This window comes from Leptonychotes weddellii, chromosome 8 (assembly GCF_054177405.1).
Source record: "Leptonychotes weddellii isolate Sample4059 chromosome 8, ASM5417740v2, whole genome shotgun sequence".
Taxonomy (NCBI): Eukaryota; Metazoa; Chordata; class Mammalia; order Carnivora; family Phocidae; genus Leptonychotes; species Leptonychotes weddellii.
In genome coordinates this window covers 57908835-57926755 of record NC_138376.1, presented here as the reverse complement: position 1 = coordinate 57926755, position 17921 = coordinate 57908835, and the positions used below count along the sequence as shown (strand labels likewise).

The 17921-nt window shown below is 39.4% G+C and overlaps 1 protein-coding gene across 2 annotated transcripts in view; it reads left to right on the top strand.

Annotated features, from left to right (window-relative positions):
- Positions 1–17921, top strand: part of LOC115937180 (uncharacterized) — a 331655-nt gene that overhangs the window by 294165 nt on the left and 19569 nt on the right. For both annotated transcript variants that reach the window (XM_081828569.1, XM_081828570.1), the window contains exon 5: positions 17015–17144. In XM_081828569.1, the coding sequence (XP_081684695.1) occupies positions 17015–17095 (81 nt within the window). In that variant the 3' untranslated portion in view covers positions 17096–17144. The remainder of the gene's footprint in view (positions 1–17014; positions 17145–17921) is intronic.

Sequence of the window (17921 nt, the reverse complement as noted above, 5' to 3'; positions counted from 1 at the left end):
TCTTCTTTATCCATTCATCTGTCGATGGACATCTTGGCTCTTTCCATAGTTTGGCTATTGTGGACATTGCTGCTATAAACATTGGGGTGCACGTATCCCTTTGGATCGCTATGAGGACTTTCATAGGCACTAGTACACAGAAGATGATTGAATGAAGGGCTTCATAGTGGGGAATTGAAACAAGCCTGGGACACGAAGGCTGTGTACTTAAGTTTCATGGACTGGAAAAGCCAACAGAGACAATGATGGTCGTGCTCACTTACTTGTGGTGCAGGTGACATGAGCTTCTTCCTCTGCTTAGAGCTAATGTCCACTTTTTCCTCCACCATTGCCTCTTTGTGGATCTGTGAGAGCCCTTGATGATACTAGGCTTTGCTTTGTCAGTGTTGGGAAGGCTATCAAAATTCTGTTGTCTTCAGAGATGGAGAAATACTGACAAACAGAATAATGCAGATGTCTATAGTTAATATGGAAAAAACTAATGGTTTGCCCTCATCTGCTTCTGCTCCTCTGTCATTAAATTAGTTATAATAAGCTGCTTTACTACAAATATTGCCATTTCTTTTTGTTTGAATTATATCTTTTCAATGAAACAGTTGACATTAGTTAATATGACTATTTATACTAAAACTTATTCTAAAACTCTGAAGCCTTTTAATCATCCAGCAGGTACAATGCATATTATATATATTTAATCTATATGCACTAATGTGTCTCTCCTCTTCATACCATTTTACTTTTGGGGTTTGGATTTAGAAGATATTAGGTGTTTCAGTTTTTAGGGTTTTTTTTTTAATGCTTTCTATATACCAAACACTACTCTAAGTTTTTCAGTAAACAATGAGAAAAAAAGATCCTGGCCTCTGGGGTGGAGGACTACTCTAGCACAGTGATAGGCAATAAACCATAAACATAAGAAATACCTACATTATGTATTCTGCTAGAAGATGATGGTTGTTACTGGAAAAAAAGGGGACAGTGACAACTTCAAGGAGGTGAAGAAGCCATTGGGTATATTTAGAGAGATATCTTTTTTGTTGTTGTTCAAAATGATTATACACTAGTGTTCAAGGTAAAAAGAAAAAGTTAATTTTGTCTGCACCATAGAAAATGGATGAATTCATTTGACTGTTTGTGAAGAATTTTTTAAAGCTGACTTTGCAGGAGGTTGTTTTTTCCCTTGGTAACTGCATGCCTGATTTAAATTTATGATAATCAGGTGTCGCAAGAAGGGGTGCCATCTCCTTCACTAAAGGATAAGCAGGTTGTATTGATACCCCCCTTTTGTTCTGAGTAGTGTGCATTAACCTCTGATTAAAACAACTGAAACAAAAATTCCTCATACTTTGATGGGAGAAACAGGAACCTTAGAATCATGTCTCTTCAGAGCATAATGAGTCCTTAGAGATTCTTGTCAAACCCTTTATGTCTCAGCTGGGTATTCTGGTCCCAGCCCAGTGGTTGATTTGACTACTAGGGCTGATCTGACACTTCTGACTTGTAGAAACAGTGACAGGATTCCAAAGGGAGCCCAGGCAATCTGTCCCCTCTCTATTATACTGTCTTGTAATACTATGTAGGAAGTACTTAGGAGGACACAAATGTGGTGTTTTCAATTTTTCATTGAAAACATGCCTGGAAGACACTCCCTGAAGAGCTCTTTGGTCTTTAGTGGGCAGGACTCTCAGAAAGAGCTGCAGGGAAGTCTAATATCTTATTTTTTAATACACAATTTCTTGAAAGAATGAGAATGATTTATCCCCTCCCTAGAGACTGAAGCTAAGCAAATCCTTTCAACCATTAGAGAGTTCTAAACAGATCTAGCAAGATAATAAATGAGCTTGTAGCTCTTATAAAAGCTCTCAGATTGAGGTCACTCACTGTCAAAAATCTTTCTCTCTGAGGAACTTACCAAGAGACTAGACCTCTGTTCCACAAAATCTGATCTTTGGCGCAGCAACAGCAACATCACCTGGAAGCTTGTTGAAGTACTCCATCTCAGGCCTCATTCAAAGCTACTGAATAGGAATCTGTATTTTAACAAGACCCCCAGGTGAGATAGGTGGAAAGTAAGACTGAGATGCACTGGCCTAGAAACTTCTGCCAGAAGTGGTCCTGACCAGGACAGAGCAATACCCCCTGCTTTGAACTTGAGGCTTGAATCTTGAATAATGCCTGTTAGCAGCCAACCTCATCCATGTTCTGTCAAAACTAATTCTATGTTAATAAATATTCAACCAGTTTGACTAATTCCTGTGTCCAATGCTCAAATTTGGTAGGGCCCTTTGGCTAGCTCCTGAATATGTTCCCCTTAAAGGGAGGAGTGGACAAAGATTCAAATGGGCAAGGGAGGATGGTGCCAGTTCATCTAGACATCTTGCACTATGGCCTTTGCCCTCTTTCCTGTGGGAAGCCCTAATGTTTCCATCTCCTTTCTTTCTTCACTAGAGAACCTAGCTCTTCTTAAGACAGCATTCAACTATTCATCCTCTCACATATTTGTGTAACATAAGTGGAAAGATGAAGGCATATTTTACACTAGAAGGACCTTGTTTGAGGACAAAAAAATATTGGGAATATTCTCCTATTTGCTTCAAAAAGTTATTCTTCTGTATTCTGTTCCTCTCTGACCTACACTGACTTTGATTTCTCAACCATTTCTGTGTCAGCCTTTTGGAGGTCCAAAGCTAGACCTTGTTCACCTGATCATTAATACTGTGGCCTTGCAAAGAGCAACTCTGTCTGCTCTGTATTACCTGACTTCCCTTGGCAGGCATTATTCTTCTGGCTTTGGGCTAGGTGACAGGTCTCAGAATTTCGCCACACAGTTTCCCATTCTTTGCCTCATTTGCTAGACACAATCCTATGAAGTAAGCATCACTCTTGTCTCCATTTTACAGACTAGGAAACCAAAACTCAAGAAAAAAATAAAGGGTTTTCTCAAGGTTACACACGTGGAGCTTATTGCTGAGGTTGACACATCCTGATGATGGATAACTTCAAAGAGTAAAAATTCAGTGTTTAACCTCATTTTGAATTTTTAAGATACAGCATTTTGATGCTGAGCTGGGCCCTTGGGCTCTCTAAACAATAGAAATTGGTAAGAGGCCAACTTGGGAGTTCCAGGCAAGGCTTTATCAGGGCTTACGCTTAAGCACAATGGAGGCAGCAAAAAGGAGAGAATCCTCAGGCCCACTCCCCAAGGAGAGGTCAGGAAGAGTGTTTTAAAGAAACTTAGGTGGGAGAAGGTTGACATCTGAGCAAGTAGAGGTGGGGGTCTATTAGCATTTATGCATTTAAAGGTTATGCTTCTTCATGTGTTGCATGTCTAATTAGTACGTTAAATCTCCATCCCTGGCTTGGTTCTTAGTATTATAATGAGGGAAAGAGTTGGTGAAAGGTCAGTACTGGGGTCTATCTTGGCACAGACTGGTCGGGTTTTTGCCAGTCTTTGTAGTAAGCCTCCTCCTTTCAGTAAGCATCCTCCCTCCACATTCCTGCAAGATATGCTACTAAAGGGCACAGACTTAACTCGCCTGGAATGCTGCATTTGGCAATTAGGGTTTGAGGGGACCTGAGTCCAGTCCCTCTCTGTCTCAATTTTAGACAGGTTTTTCTAAGAAATTATAGCTAACATTATAGAATCCAAACCTGTGGCAGTGACTGTTTTAATGCTTTACATATATTAACTCATTCTGCATAATTTTTTATTAGGGAAGCCCCATTAAATGAACATTTTACAGATAAGCGGACTGAAGCACAGAAAGGTTAAGAAACCTAGAAATTACCAGAGTTGGGGTATGAGCCCAGGCAATCTGTCTCTACTCTACTAAACTATCTTGTAATACTATGTAGGAAGTACTTAGGAAGACACAAATATGGTGCTTTCAATTATTCATAAAGCCCTAAAGGAGGTGGAAGTTTTGTAAAGGGCAGAAAGCTTGGTCTTAGAACGGTCAGATGCAATAATACCTTATGTTTATACAGAGCTTTTCTCCAAAGAGATCAGTAATTCCCTAGATATCCCTGCCAGCCTCCTGACCTAAGGCCTTTTTTTGTTAATAAGGAGAAGGTTAAAGGAGTCAAGAGAAAAAAAAAAAATTCAATCCTCTATTTAAATGATCAAATGAAGTGGCGATTGCAGCTAATACTCAGCTAAAAACTTTACCAGTCAAATGTGATCCAGCCTGAGATTAGGAGGGTTTAAAGCTCTCTAGCAAATCTGTGAGAGGTGGATCAAGGTCCATTCGGCATCAGAGCTGATTGTAGATGGGTGTTTAAAGAGCGAAAGATATGTCTTCCTGAAACAGGTAAAAACACCTTTGAAATGTAAATTAACATTTACTTACCTCTCCAAGGCTCAGCCTTCTCTGTGACTGTGTCCTTCATACTCATGTGCCAGGAAGAGGAAGAGTCTGGGAGCAGCTGGAAGATTCCAGGGCTCTGTGAGATGGGCTTGTGCCTTGAGCTGCAATAGAATCAGCACAAACCTGACAGCTCAGCTCATCCCATTCACTTAGACACGCACAGGAAGAGTGCCTTGGGGAAATGCGCTGGATGGAGTCAGATGCACTGCTTCAGGTCTTGTACTTAGTAAACCATATTTAGGTGCTTAGAAAGTAAGCCAAGGAGGAGAATTTCTGGTATGTTCCCCAGTAAAGGTGGAAAAGTACCTCGGAAATTCCCTGGGCAGCAAGTAACCAGTAAGGATCCCCAATCCTGCTGATTTTTTTTTGCTTCAGCACTGGGGGACAGAGGCCTTGTAAGGACCCAGACAACATCCCCCAAGGAAAACTTTTCTAATTTTGCCTTGAGAGTCCTATGTTTGCTCAGGGTTTGGAAAAGGAGAAAGGAATCGGCGCAGGTGCATCTAAGGATGACCCCAGAGCCACACTGAGTTCCAGGCTGTGCTACTGAAGGATGTGCATTAGTTCTGATACAGTTACTCAGGGGTCTTTCTTGTCCAGTGGCACTCAGTGCAGCTCTGACTCAGTGAATTCTCTGAGGCTGACTGGAAGCTGAGAGGAAAGAAAGGGAGTAGGGAAGGAGCATGTGAACTCAGAGGCCAGCCCTCCTCGGTATCTCTTGGGGTCCTCTGGTCCTGCTGAGCCTCTCCAGAACTGGCACTCTAGGGTGCCAGTGGCCCAAACAGGTCTTCAGACACACTCAGTGCCACCAAAGCTGTTTGAGGTGAGGTATTGGCAGCAAAAGGGCTTCAGCCTTCATTTCCTGGAATACAAATGCTGCCCAGAATGCTGCGTCTTGTTTGCACCGTTACTATGGGGTGTATATTTATTGGACACTCAGATTTTAAAGAAATCAGGAGATAGAGCTGGACCATGTGCACTTTATCTGTAGGAGGTAACAACTGAAACATTTCTAGTCATTCCTAAACTACTGTTACCTTTTTTGGAGTCATATTCTTCTTCTTCTGAATCCTTATGAATGAGATAAAACAACAATTCTTTATTTAACCTCGAAGATTTCTCCATATTAGCTGTCATGAAGGCAAGTATAGGGTTCTTGTTCTTTGGATCTTGATGGGAATATAGGATATATACATATATACAACAAAAGGCAGAAAGCATTTTGTTGCCATTTGACATAAACATTTAAAATATAGCAAGACAACATACACACAAACATATCACCTTCTATTCTAATTAAAGTAAAATTTCTATCAGAAATATAAAACTGTACTGCCCACACAGAAGTAAATATTCAGTATAATAAATAAAACCAACATTTTAAGCTACTAGCTTAAAATAATGTTAATCACCAAAGGTTCCTGGAAGACTGATAAAGGGCTGTTGAAACATTTTCATTTATTCTTTTTAAGTTATCTCAAAATGACCACTCATATTTGGTAGTAATTGCCAATAAGGAAACAACTGAAACAGGCATGCATACCTTTTTATATCACCAATATAAAACATGTTTTCTTTAAGGCACTAGCAGTAGCAATGTAAGAATCAAAACTCCGGATATCCTGCATCCTAATGAGAGGCATTTTGGTATAAATCTTAAGGACCTGGATTGGACCACTTTGTAGCTGTATGTGTTTGGATAAGTCATTTATAATTGCTAAACTGTTTCATCTCCTGTAGATGAAAAAAGAATGGATTCTAGGTTGTTGTGGGTATATAGACAGTATGGAGTATATAAAGTGCTTAGCTGAGTGCCTGGTTCATGATAAACAATAAAGGTGTGCTATCGGGGCACCTGGGTGGTTCAGTCAGTTAAGTGTCTGCCTTCGGCTCAGGTCATGATCTCAGTGTCCTGGGATCCAGCCCCACATCAGGCTCCCTGCTCAGGGAGCCTGTTTCTCCCTCTCCCTCTGCCTGCCACTCCCCCTGCCTGTACTCTCTCTCTCTGTCAAATAAATAAATTAAATCTTAAAAAACGGTGTGCTATCATTGTCATTATTATTGATATATGTGAAGAATCTGAAAAGTTAGAAACTTTTCACTCTGATTTGTGGCATTTTGGTCCAGACTCAGATTGTGAATTTCACACAGGTATTAAATAATACAATTGAGTTTGGTATCACCACGAATTGGAATACATTTATTTTCTCCTATGAGCTTTGCCCATAAAATAGGTACTTGTGAAGAGCTGTCTTATTATTTGAGACTTCTTAGAGTAGGTCAGAAGAAGACATGATGAGGTTTAAATTGCCAGAAACTTGGGTAATGGAATTGCATCATTAGCAAACATTAAGTGTTCAGAGCATAAAGGGAAGTAGGGAGTAGAGCTATTAATCAGGTGACTTCAGACAAATTATTCACTCTAGTTCATAAGTGTCATTTCATCAAAGGAGCTAAGTCTGTTTTTACAAGCAGTTTTCCAGAAAGCTATCAAGTAAGGTTATGGGAGCTGTTTCTGTCCCTCAGAGGAGAAAACTTTCCTCCACCTTCCCCTTCCTTCCAAAGTCTTGCCCTTACTCAAGGAAGAAATATGCTCAGATTGATCAGACACAGGGCCGTGTTTTTCTACTAAGGTAACGTGGCGAAATGTCACCATATTAAAGGGTGAAGTATGACCCTGAGTAGGCAGTCCTTCTACTTCCTGTGGAGCCTGAGATAGGACCCAGCTTCTCAGGACCTTCAGGCTCCACCAGTCCTGTGAGTTTGCCTTCACTCCCTACCCTTTATCCCAGGACCCCTACCTCTCCTACAGGAAGATCTTCAGATCCTTCTCATCCATATGACAGTTGGTACTGGGATATTTCCCAGACATAGACCAGACAACACAGGCAGCACAGTCCTGGACGCTGGGGAAAAATATGGTTTTTCCTGCTGTCTCTTCTTGCCTTTGTTGCTGCATTGATGGGCATGTTTTATGTTGGATTTTCCTTAGATTGCAGCAGTAAAGACCCACCCTCACATTTGGGGGTGATGTACCCACAGACTCATTGGAGGGGTGGGGAAAAAATAAAAAACTTCATTTAGCGATTCCAATACAAGGTATGGTTTCCATCCAGCTTTCATTAGACCATTGCTTTGAGGTATTAATGGGCTTCATCAAGCTGTTAACAAAGCTGGTGCTTTGTTCCCTATTTGGCCTTGTGTCTTTGTTTGGCTCTCTTTCCCAGTTACTTTCAGGTAATAATAAATAGAACTATTTCATTTTTCAGGAGTTGAAAAATCTAGTCTTGTCTAATACCAAAGTTTCACAATCTCATGCAGTCCAACTTCTCTCCTCCAGGTCAGGCTTGACTCAGGTCCCAAGCTGTGCAGCGGGATGAGGAGTGCAGGCTGTCTTTTTCATTATCCCCTCTGATACTTTCCTCCTTCCCCATTCCCTGCTTTTAGCCTTTTGGGGTAGGGAAGAATGGAGAAGGGATGAGACAGGTAAAGGAAGCAAAAGGGTTGTATATAACTGGGGTGACTTAAATAGTTTCTCTTGGCTGTTAAAATGCTTTCAATTGGGGCAGGTTTCCAAATACTGACTTTCTCCTGTGCAGTGTTTTTCCGGGTTGCTGTATTTGTAAATCTTTGTTCTAGATAATGCCCTCATTGCTTGAAACTTCTCTCTAGAGATCCATCCCACCAGACTGTTGGAATCATTTTGGGAACACCTTCCTGTAGGTGTGCTTTTTGTCAGACCCATATCTGGTGCATGGGAAACAAGCACATTCACCTTGCTGTTCGTGGAAGTGCAGCTCACTCCTATTCCCACCTAGCCATCTCTTCTCTCATCTTCAGGGGAAACTGCAGCCATCCTCCTGACTGTCGAATTTTCTAGGTGACAGTTAGTCATAAGACTGCATACCCCAAACTCCAGCTCTCTGTGTGGTTCTCAAAAGCTACCTTCCTTAGCTTTAAATGTGGCAAATGGCCCTTTCCCTCTGCTATTGCGCTGTGAGACTCAAAAGTGAGTGATAGCCAAGGGTTTCAGAACTAGTTCTTTGTATCTTAACATGTTGTCCATAAGTGATATTCACTGGTTATTCAGCAGAAACTCTGAGAACATAGGAAAAGGCAAATTTAACATCTTATGACACATATAGACACATAGCATGTGGTCACTCAGTGAACATTTTATTCAAGTAATGCTCTTGCGCTCTTAAACCTGGGTATAGATCAATCCTCCAGTAGAACTGCGCAGTTATAACTATTATCTGATTCTTGAGAAATGGACACTCGCTATTTCTGGTTATAAATCATGTAATAGATAATTAGAAATCAATAAGGCCAGCTGCTTTTTTCCAGTTTATTAAAATGAGCCTGGAGTTTGAATAGTAGAGATTAACACACCTGTAGGTTAGGGTCTAAGTGTATACTCTTTCCCAGCTACATAGTTGGAGTTTGAACCGCACATATGGCATAACTAATCAAAACATATGTTCTTTGCCTCTAATGCTTCATTAATTGTTAGTTGTTGCAAGCATTTGTACAAGGAGGGGTTCCTGGAGCTATAGGAAAATCGAGGTTCTGACAACGTTTAATAAATTAACAGTTGAAAATATAAAAATTTACAAACTGAGAGCATAATTTATTAACTTTCACCAAGTTTTTCCAGACCTTCCCTGGGCAGTAAAAAGCAATTTATCAGGAACATCTGATGGGTGGCTTAGTTGGTTAAGTGGCTGACTCTTGGTTTTGGCTCAGGTGATGATCTCAGGGTCCTAGGATGGAGACCTGTGTGTCAAACTTCTTGCTCAGCGGGGAGTCTGCTTGAGGATCCTTTCTCTCTCTCCTTCCTCTTCTGCTTCTCCCCGCCCCCCATGCTCTCTCTTTCAAAATACATAAATCTTTTTTAAAAAAAGCAATGTATCAAGCCTCTTTTCAAGAGGAATTTAAATCTTCCTCCACGGTGGTACCTGGCTAATCTAAGTGAAAATTGTTTTAAAACAAATACATTTAGAAATGCACTAAGGGGATACTCGAGGAAGCATGGTATAATCAGGATTATTCCAGAAAATTCAAGATGGGGGCCTACTCTTTATTAACTAATTTTTTGTCTTTCAAGGTGATATTCACTGTTAGAGGAGAAACATTTCACTTTACACTCTAATATTTCCATGAGTTTTATTGGAGTTTTCCCCTCAGGTCATGTTGTAGAAGAATATTTAATAGGTTTTATGACTCTGGCCTTCTGGATCCTCCCAAAGTTCCAGAGTCACAAAGTAATATGAAGACTTTCTTTTTTATTTACTTATTTTAGGGAAAGATGGATAAATTACAAACTCTAGAGTTGGTTTATCTTAAAGAGTAAAATTGACTCCTTTTATTTTCTTCTTCTATGCTTAAAGTTTTGAAGCAGTCTTGCAATTATCAGAAATTGTTATTTTTCAGGAAAGCCAAAGGGTGTGCATGAAAGATTAAACTGACTTCCTGAGGAACATGTTTCTAAGACCTGGAGATGAGGGGAATTTCTAGAAATAAAAATGTTTGAGTTATTTCCCTTATTATAATTTCAGATATATAGAAACTCGCTGGAGAGTTTGCCAATTCTTAACTTAATGGATTATAATGCTTTTTGTTGTTGGAGCTATGTATACTTTCTATATGCCTAAGAATCAAAGGATCCTTTGACCTAAGGGTCAAAACAATGAGGGCTGGTTTTTACACTGCAATGGATGTAGCAAGTAGTTTGGTATGATATATGTGAGACTTTCATTGGTGAAGAATTGAGTTATTGAAATATTGTGTAATTTTAGGTAATGAAGAAAAAAAAACACAACAATGTCCTCTAGACAACTTCACGGTCGGCATAAATATCAGAATCAGGAGAATGGGAATGGATTGATTCTTTATGATAATTGTAATCATTATACTGTTGGTAAAGTCTTACTGCTATTTAGGACAGTTGGTTATTATAGGGCCTTGTCTGGATATATTTCAGAAGAAATGTTTCCAAACCTGACTTGGTTATCGGTTTAGACCTGCCCCCAATTTGAGAGTTTACTTTGAGGTAACCTCTAGGAATATGCCTACTTAGGGAGACAGTTCTCCGGAGGTTGCTTTATGTCCCAGTTGGGACTTAGGTTTGTACATGTCAATTGGCCCATACACAAAAACAAGCACACAATGTTATTTTTCGAAGTAACAGTCTGTGCCGTTATTAATTTATTGCGTTTTAGCTCCAGACTTACTCTTTAATATATGCCCTGTGATAATAGAGGCGATTCCTTTAGCTTTCTCTCCTTTCACAGTAAGCGTATCATTAACTTTTCTCAGTAAAAGGCTCTGGAGTGACATTGTAGGAAATGGGCTTTCCTGCTATTTCCTGCTGCGGCAAATGGAAGTGGGGATGGGCAGTCTCCATGGTGTCAGAGTGCAAATATGTGGTGGGGCTCTGCCCCAGCCATGGGCTCAGTATCCTCAGCCACCTCACAGCCTTTGTCTGATGATAACCTTTCTATACCCCTCTTGAAATGGGAACTGGTGTCCCAAAGGCTTCTTGCCTGGACCAGTGTCCAAGACCACCCAACTCCACTGGCTCCCAGATTCCCTTTGCAACCTAGAGAGCTCTCATCACTTTTGTGTGTCTACACCACTGGTACCAATCACATGTTCTTTGCCTCCATTCTGGAGGGTAACCTTCCATCTCCTGATTGAATCCAGGCTGCTATACATCAAATCTCAATTGTTCACATGGGCATAAAAAAAAGTGACTTCTAGGTAACATCTGAATTGAAGTGGGGGACACTTTTATGAAAGCCAGCTTAGTATACTGAGTGCTAGCAGATGTTTCATGTTGTAGTGACTCTAGAGATGGTCTGTCAGTGGGTGCTCTGTGGTACCAGCCTGCAGGGTTGATGTCTCCCTGGCTGTGTCCAGTAGAGAAGGCTAATGGAGTTTCAAAGGCAATACCTGGGACTATATGGCAAGTATGAGTGATGAAGAACAGGGCAATTACTCATTCAGTAAATTTTTACAGAGTGCCTAGTATGGGCCAGCTACTGTCCTAGGTACTGAAGGTATAGTGGGGAAAAGACAAAACAAAAATCCTTGCATTTGTTTTTACTTAGTTCTTTTCTCCACATTATCTTTGCCTGTTTGACACTTCAAGTTGGTGCTTCTCACTTTTTACTGGCTATTCTCGTAATCAATAGAATAAATCATTTCACGTAACATGTTTACAGAGATACTTGAAGTCTGTGTATGTTGGGGGAGGGTGGAACTAACGGTTATGTGCCAATGGCCATTTTAAAGATAAATTTGAGTAAAAACATCTTACTTTTGGCCAAACATCTTAGAGCAATTTTACTGCCTTCAAATTAATAGCGCAGGGTGAATGGAAAATTAAACCTAGGTGGTGTATGAAATTGGCTTTGAATTTCTCATTAATTAAGAGTGCTCAGTGACCTAGTTGTTCTGATTACATTGGTTGGGGAATTTGATCATTAGTCAAATGAAAACATGGAGCTATGCCATTCTCTTAAGAAACCCAAATGAAACTTGGTGTGGTAATGAAAGAATCAATGCTATGATTACCTCTTGCTGGAGGGGTTTATTCACATGTTTTCCCTAAAGGTAATCATTACTTTTTAAAGGAATAAACTGATGGGAGAACATCTTGAGATTCTTTTGTTTGTAATTCAAATGGCCTAAAGTGGAGGGAAATTGATGTTTTAAACTTTCATTTTCTTTATTTTCACATCCCCTGTATGTTCGCATTCTCTGGGCAGGTGTGAACTCACAACTACACTTTTGTCCTAATTTCTCTTCACTTTCTCCAAAATAAGAAGGAAGAGGGTGGCCAGTGGAGGAGGAAATCCTCTCCGGATACTATGATGTGATAGGAAACAGAGATGCAAAGTTCTTTTTCCCCCTCTCACTGCAACTTAGTTTTTCTGTAGATAAAACTCAGCTGAAAAATTATAACTTCTTCCTGAAGTTTATGAAGTTCAGTGGTGCCTAATGCTTTGGGAAATGGGAAATACTTGCAACTCCTTAAATAAGGTGATGATATTTAAAATCATGTTCAAGGTTTATGGTATATACATTAAAATAACTATTTCCTTGAACTGATCTTTTCATGTTTAAATTTCATGATTAGAATTTAGTTCAAAATCCCTATTTAAGTGATACTACAGAGACAGCAAATTAAAATGTGTGTAGCATTTATTTATTTATTTTTAAAGATTTTATTTATTTATTTGACGGGGAGGGGGAGAGGGAGAGAGCACAAGTAGGGGGATCAGTGGCAGAGGGAGAGGGAGAAGCAGACTTCCCACTGAATAGGGAGCCCTACCCGCGGTGTGCGTGTGGAGGGTGGCTGGATCCCAGGACACCGAGATCATGACCTGAGCCAAAGGCAGATGCTTAACTGACTGAGCCATCCAGGCACACTTGTGTGTAGCATTTAAATACATTATTTTATTGACATTATTTCAATAAAGTGGTTATAAGGGTCTTGAACTCTGGAATCATTTTATATTAAGAGTTTGATTAATAAGCCTAATATGTTTTATTTCACTGTAAGTGTAACTTTAAAAAAAATCTAAGAATATTTCAAAAATAATTTTATTAAGCCTTTAATGTATGCCTGTTAGAACCACAATTGCTCATGGTAATATTATCTTCCATTTATATTTTCCTTTTATTAGGCCCCAAGTGGAGACTGACATACTATATAGACTCAGTAAAGGGAAAGCTACTACTATCACTGTTTTCAAATGACAGTCTTGGTATGCAGAACCAGGAAGTGTACCATGCATGCAACACAGTTTTTCAGAGAATAGAATAGGATAACATGCCTTTGGAATAGGAGACTACAAGGATCAGGGTCAGAGGAACTCCTATTTTATCGAGGCAAGATAGCATGGAGAAAAGGGGACTCTTTCTAGAGATCTTGATTCTAGTTTCAGCATTGCTTACTAACTTACTATGTAAACCTGAGAAAGTCAGTTAGCATCTCTGAGCCTTGGTTTCATCATTTTTTAAATGAAGTGATTTTAGGTGACCTCTAAAATGCTTCCAGCCATCAAATATGATTCCATCTCTTTGGGGGATTTAGTTTTTGTGTCTGAGATTATTATTAGCCAGGTACAAACCGAGGGAAAGTCACATTAAAGCAATTTGCTAGCCTCAGATTTTGTAAATTACTGTATTTGACTGTTCCAAGGTTCTGCAATTTTTATATATTGACATAGAAGACTTTCCTTCATAGGTCTGATATTCAGAGAAGCAGCAAAACAGTATAATCTGTTTCTCTAGGAATTGAGTAAGGAAATCTGATAATTTGGGCAGTTCATCTTGGCTTCTGGTAAAAAGCAGTTGTATCCAGGAGCTTTAAAAAAGCTGCTTTTAGTAACTTTAAGTGGGAAGGAAATTAAATGGAAACAGCAACGAGAGAATGTCTTCTTGGGTCCAGTTCAATAAGCACATATTGAGCTTCTATTAAAGGTCTACAACCTCTTATTTTAAATCTGAAATCCAAAAAGCTCTAAAAATCCTGAATTCATTTAGTTGCAAAACATGACCTGAATGGATGTGAGGCTATATGCATTTTTTATTTATCCCATTTAATGTAAATACTCATTTCTCTCACTGAAGAAACTGTGATGTATTCAGCTTTGAAGTACCACCCCAGAACCTGCTAGGAATATTCTGTAAGATGTTGTACATGGCCTCTAATACCATTCTAAGTGCTGAAAGTTTTGAATTCCAAAACTCATGTAGTTATATGGGTTTGGGTAAAGGGTCTTGGACATGTATGTGACAAGGATGAAGGGGAGTGGAAGGATGGCCGGAGAGGAACTAGATGAAATGCAAAGGTAAATGAGTAGTATGAAGTCAATCTTCTCAAAAATTTCCCAGACACTCACCAATACAATGTGGTGTATTTTAGGGGTGCCTGGGTGGCTCAGTTGGTTGAGCGTCTGCCTTCGGCTCAGATCATGATCCCGGGGTCCTGGGATCGAGCCCCACATCGGGCTCCCGGCTCCGCGGGAGGCCTGCTTCTCCCTCTCCCACTCCCCCTGCTTGTGTTCCCTCTCTCACTGTCTCTCTCTCTCTGTGTCAAATAAATAAATAAAATCTGAAAAAAAAAAAAACCAATGTGGTGTATTTTATAGAAGAGATATGGATACAATTTAAGGACACTCACAGAGGGAGCAATTATTTCTGCTGGGATTTCAGGGCATATCACAGAGGAGGGAACATTTGAAGAGGGTCCTGAAGGATGACTAGGCATTTCTCACAGAGAAAGGCATTCTAACAGAAAAAAGGGAGGCATGTACATTCATGGTGTATTGGGAGCCCCAAGGCTTCTCCGGGGCAGAGTTAGAGTAGCCATGAAGAGGATGTAACAGGGCTGAGTGTCTGAAAATGAGGTTGGGATTTTTATTCAGTACCTTGTATCCCATGCTAATAAACATCCATTGATCCCCATTTAGGTTGTGTAGCCTAGGGTTGGCCCTAAAGAGGGTATTCATGTGTAAGTTCTTTGCTAAAGAAGCACACCCAGGAAGATCTATAAAGGGAGTAGGGCAGCAGGACAGGGAAAAGCAAGAAGACAAGTAAGGGAGTAATTTTTTTTTTTTTTAAGTCCAAGTGCCAGAGATGGCTTTAGCTTGACCCTGAAGTGGGGTAGTATAATGAATAGTAAGGCTTAAATACTCCTTTCAGTACTTTTCAGTCACTGGGTAAGGGCCATGGGGTGGACCAGATGGGTTGGTGATGTGAATTTCCAGGCACTTCACCTATCCCTGCCTGGGTTCTCCCAAAAGCAAGTGTAAGTGCTCACTGAAGGGGAGGAGTTGGGTGAAGTGCACTAAAATGCTGAATAGAGATCCAAGGAGAGGAGTGGAGTACCAACATTTTCTGCCATTATACCATTTGGTGACTGCTTATTGCATCTCAGGCTTTACACTGAATACCTCAAACAGTCATCTCAATTCCATAAGATAGGTCATATTTTCCCTTTTACAGATGAGAATTCTGAAGCTTGGAAGGTCACCTGGGCAGTCTTGTTAGTGGAGTCTTGTGCTTAGAATCAAGCTCTTGTTAGTCCCCAATTCCCTGTGCATAACTGGATTCCCTAGATCCTCATGGTGTCCCACCCACCCCCACTTGCCACTTGAGCAACTCTAATAATCTGTTTTACATACTACTTCTTTGCAAACCCTTTTCTCTGAAGGAATTGTTCCAAAGTCTAAAAAGTTTCCAAACTGCAGCAAATAATGGATAGCCCACACAAGTTTTTATGAGGATTGGGCTGAAATACTTCTGGAAAAGCACTCTTTCATTTTGTTTGGCTCCTGAATAAGGTTTTCATATTCCAATAGAGCAGAATAGTCTCTCTTATTTAAATATAACCCAATTAAGAATATTAAATCAAGACTGATGCTTATTTTGCTGTGTTTATGATTTTTAATTTGGAATTCCTTCAGAAATTTTTAGAAACCAAGGTAGGTTTTCAATAGTTAGTAAATGAAAGGAATTAGTTGATACATTTAATTCCTGAAAATTCTGAATTGTGTCTAGTTCATCTAAATTAGATAAATCCTAATTCTGTTCATTTTTTTTTTTTTGGTAGTTAAAAAACACCATTTTGAATAGTTCTAAGCAAGACAGTCTTAAGAGATGTCTCAAAGAAATTATGAGTACAATTAGATTTGGGGAGGTAAATGTGTACATGTATTAAAGTTACTAAGAATATTTCTCACACACACAAGTGTCAAGGAAGTCAATTTTATTTGTTCATTTATTTAAAAAATATTTGTTGAGAATCTATTATATGCCAGGCAGCCAACGAAACAGTCCAGATTTCCCTTCTTATGGAATTTACCATCAGAAGAGAGCAGAATAAGTTATTATCATTATGTCTTATTGTTGTTATTGCAAACAAAGAAAACAAAGCAAATTTTAAACTGAGAGTATGGAAAATTTGAGAGTATGGGGAAAAAAAGTTGTTTCTCTAGAAATTAGTCATTTTATATTACATGTTAAGCTGCAAAGCAAATAAATCTTCTCAGAATTGAACTCAACAAATATATATTGAATATCTACTATATGCCAAGCACTGCTAGCACTGTTAAAATGAAAGGCAGTAATTTCTTTGTTAGCTACAATGAGTGTGGCAAACTAAAACCCTATGAAAAATATATCCATGTGAATGATGATCTCTTAAAATTCCAATAACTGCCAAAATGGAATTCATAGAGGAACCTTCAAAATAGAACAAATACTCATAAACACCATAAATAGCACGATTAAGATTTTGTTACATTATTACTGAATGGGCTTTTTTTCTTAATTAGAAATACATGGGAAAGAATGCTTTTAGTGACTTCTTTATTCATGTGCGGTTACTCCTATTTGTTATTTCAGAAGCATTCTGTTGTCTGTAGGAAACGAATTAGCAGCATTACAAGAGTTTCCACTTAAGTACTTTCAACCTTTTGCTCAGTTTCATTCCATCTCAGCTCTTCTCTTTGGTGAGAAGAGATGCTTTTCTGTCTTTTCATGTTGTGTTTTATCAGTTGTATCAATATTGATGAGCCAAGAGGAAATAAATGTTACTAAAAAATAAATCTGTTTCTGTGTGTTTCTCCCAGACTGCCTTCCATATTCATCACAGCATCTGCACGCTTGACTGGGAAAATCATGAGGCCCTGCCAAGTCGGTGGTTGCGCTAGCTCTACCGTGACACTGTGAGGAGAAACTTGGGTTTCGAACCAGTGAACAGTATGTACAACGTATTTTCTCTACACATTTTCAACAGAAAGGAATATGGGATTGAAATATATTCATAGACCTTATGCCATCTTTTCCTACCTCTCCAACAAAGAGTAGAGCTTCCATTTTCATTCACGCTGCCAATCCCTTCCCTGTCCCATCTACCTTGGGCTCCCCCCTGCCCTCTCCATCATGTTATGCCGGGCTCGTCCTGGATTTTCTTGCAGTTTCGCACTGCCAACCCAGATATTGGATTTATATTCCCTTCACTTATTTAAAGCCAATCTCTTCTTAAAGGGCCAAATAAAATTTTAACTCTTCTTCTAAACTTTTTTGCCAATTCTAGAGCTCACAGATTTTTAATCACCATGAATATTTTTATGGCCAGAAACGGTGTTAACATTTTCTCCAAACTTTTTCATGTATGTTAGTTTAGTTCTTCCAATTATTCAAGAGCAGGAACTATTTTTATTCTTTGGATTTATGTCTCACAGTGCTGAGCACTCCCTCTTCTGTTTTACATAATTCTGTATGAGTTCATTCAACCACTGAAAAAAATTCCTTAACTACGTAGTTTGCAGTTGGGTGCTATATAAGGCACCAAAAATGCTATAAAACATAAGGCAGTTCCTGCTTTCTAGGATTTTACAATCCTACAAAGAAACATGAAAATATGTGTAACAAGAATGACATCAGAGATGCATTATTCATTCACTTATTCACTACTAAGTACTTTTCACTTGGTGAGGAACAGATTCACAGCCCCTACAGTCATGGGGCTTATTG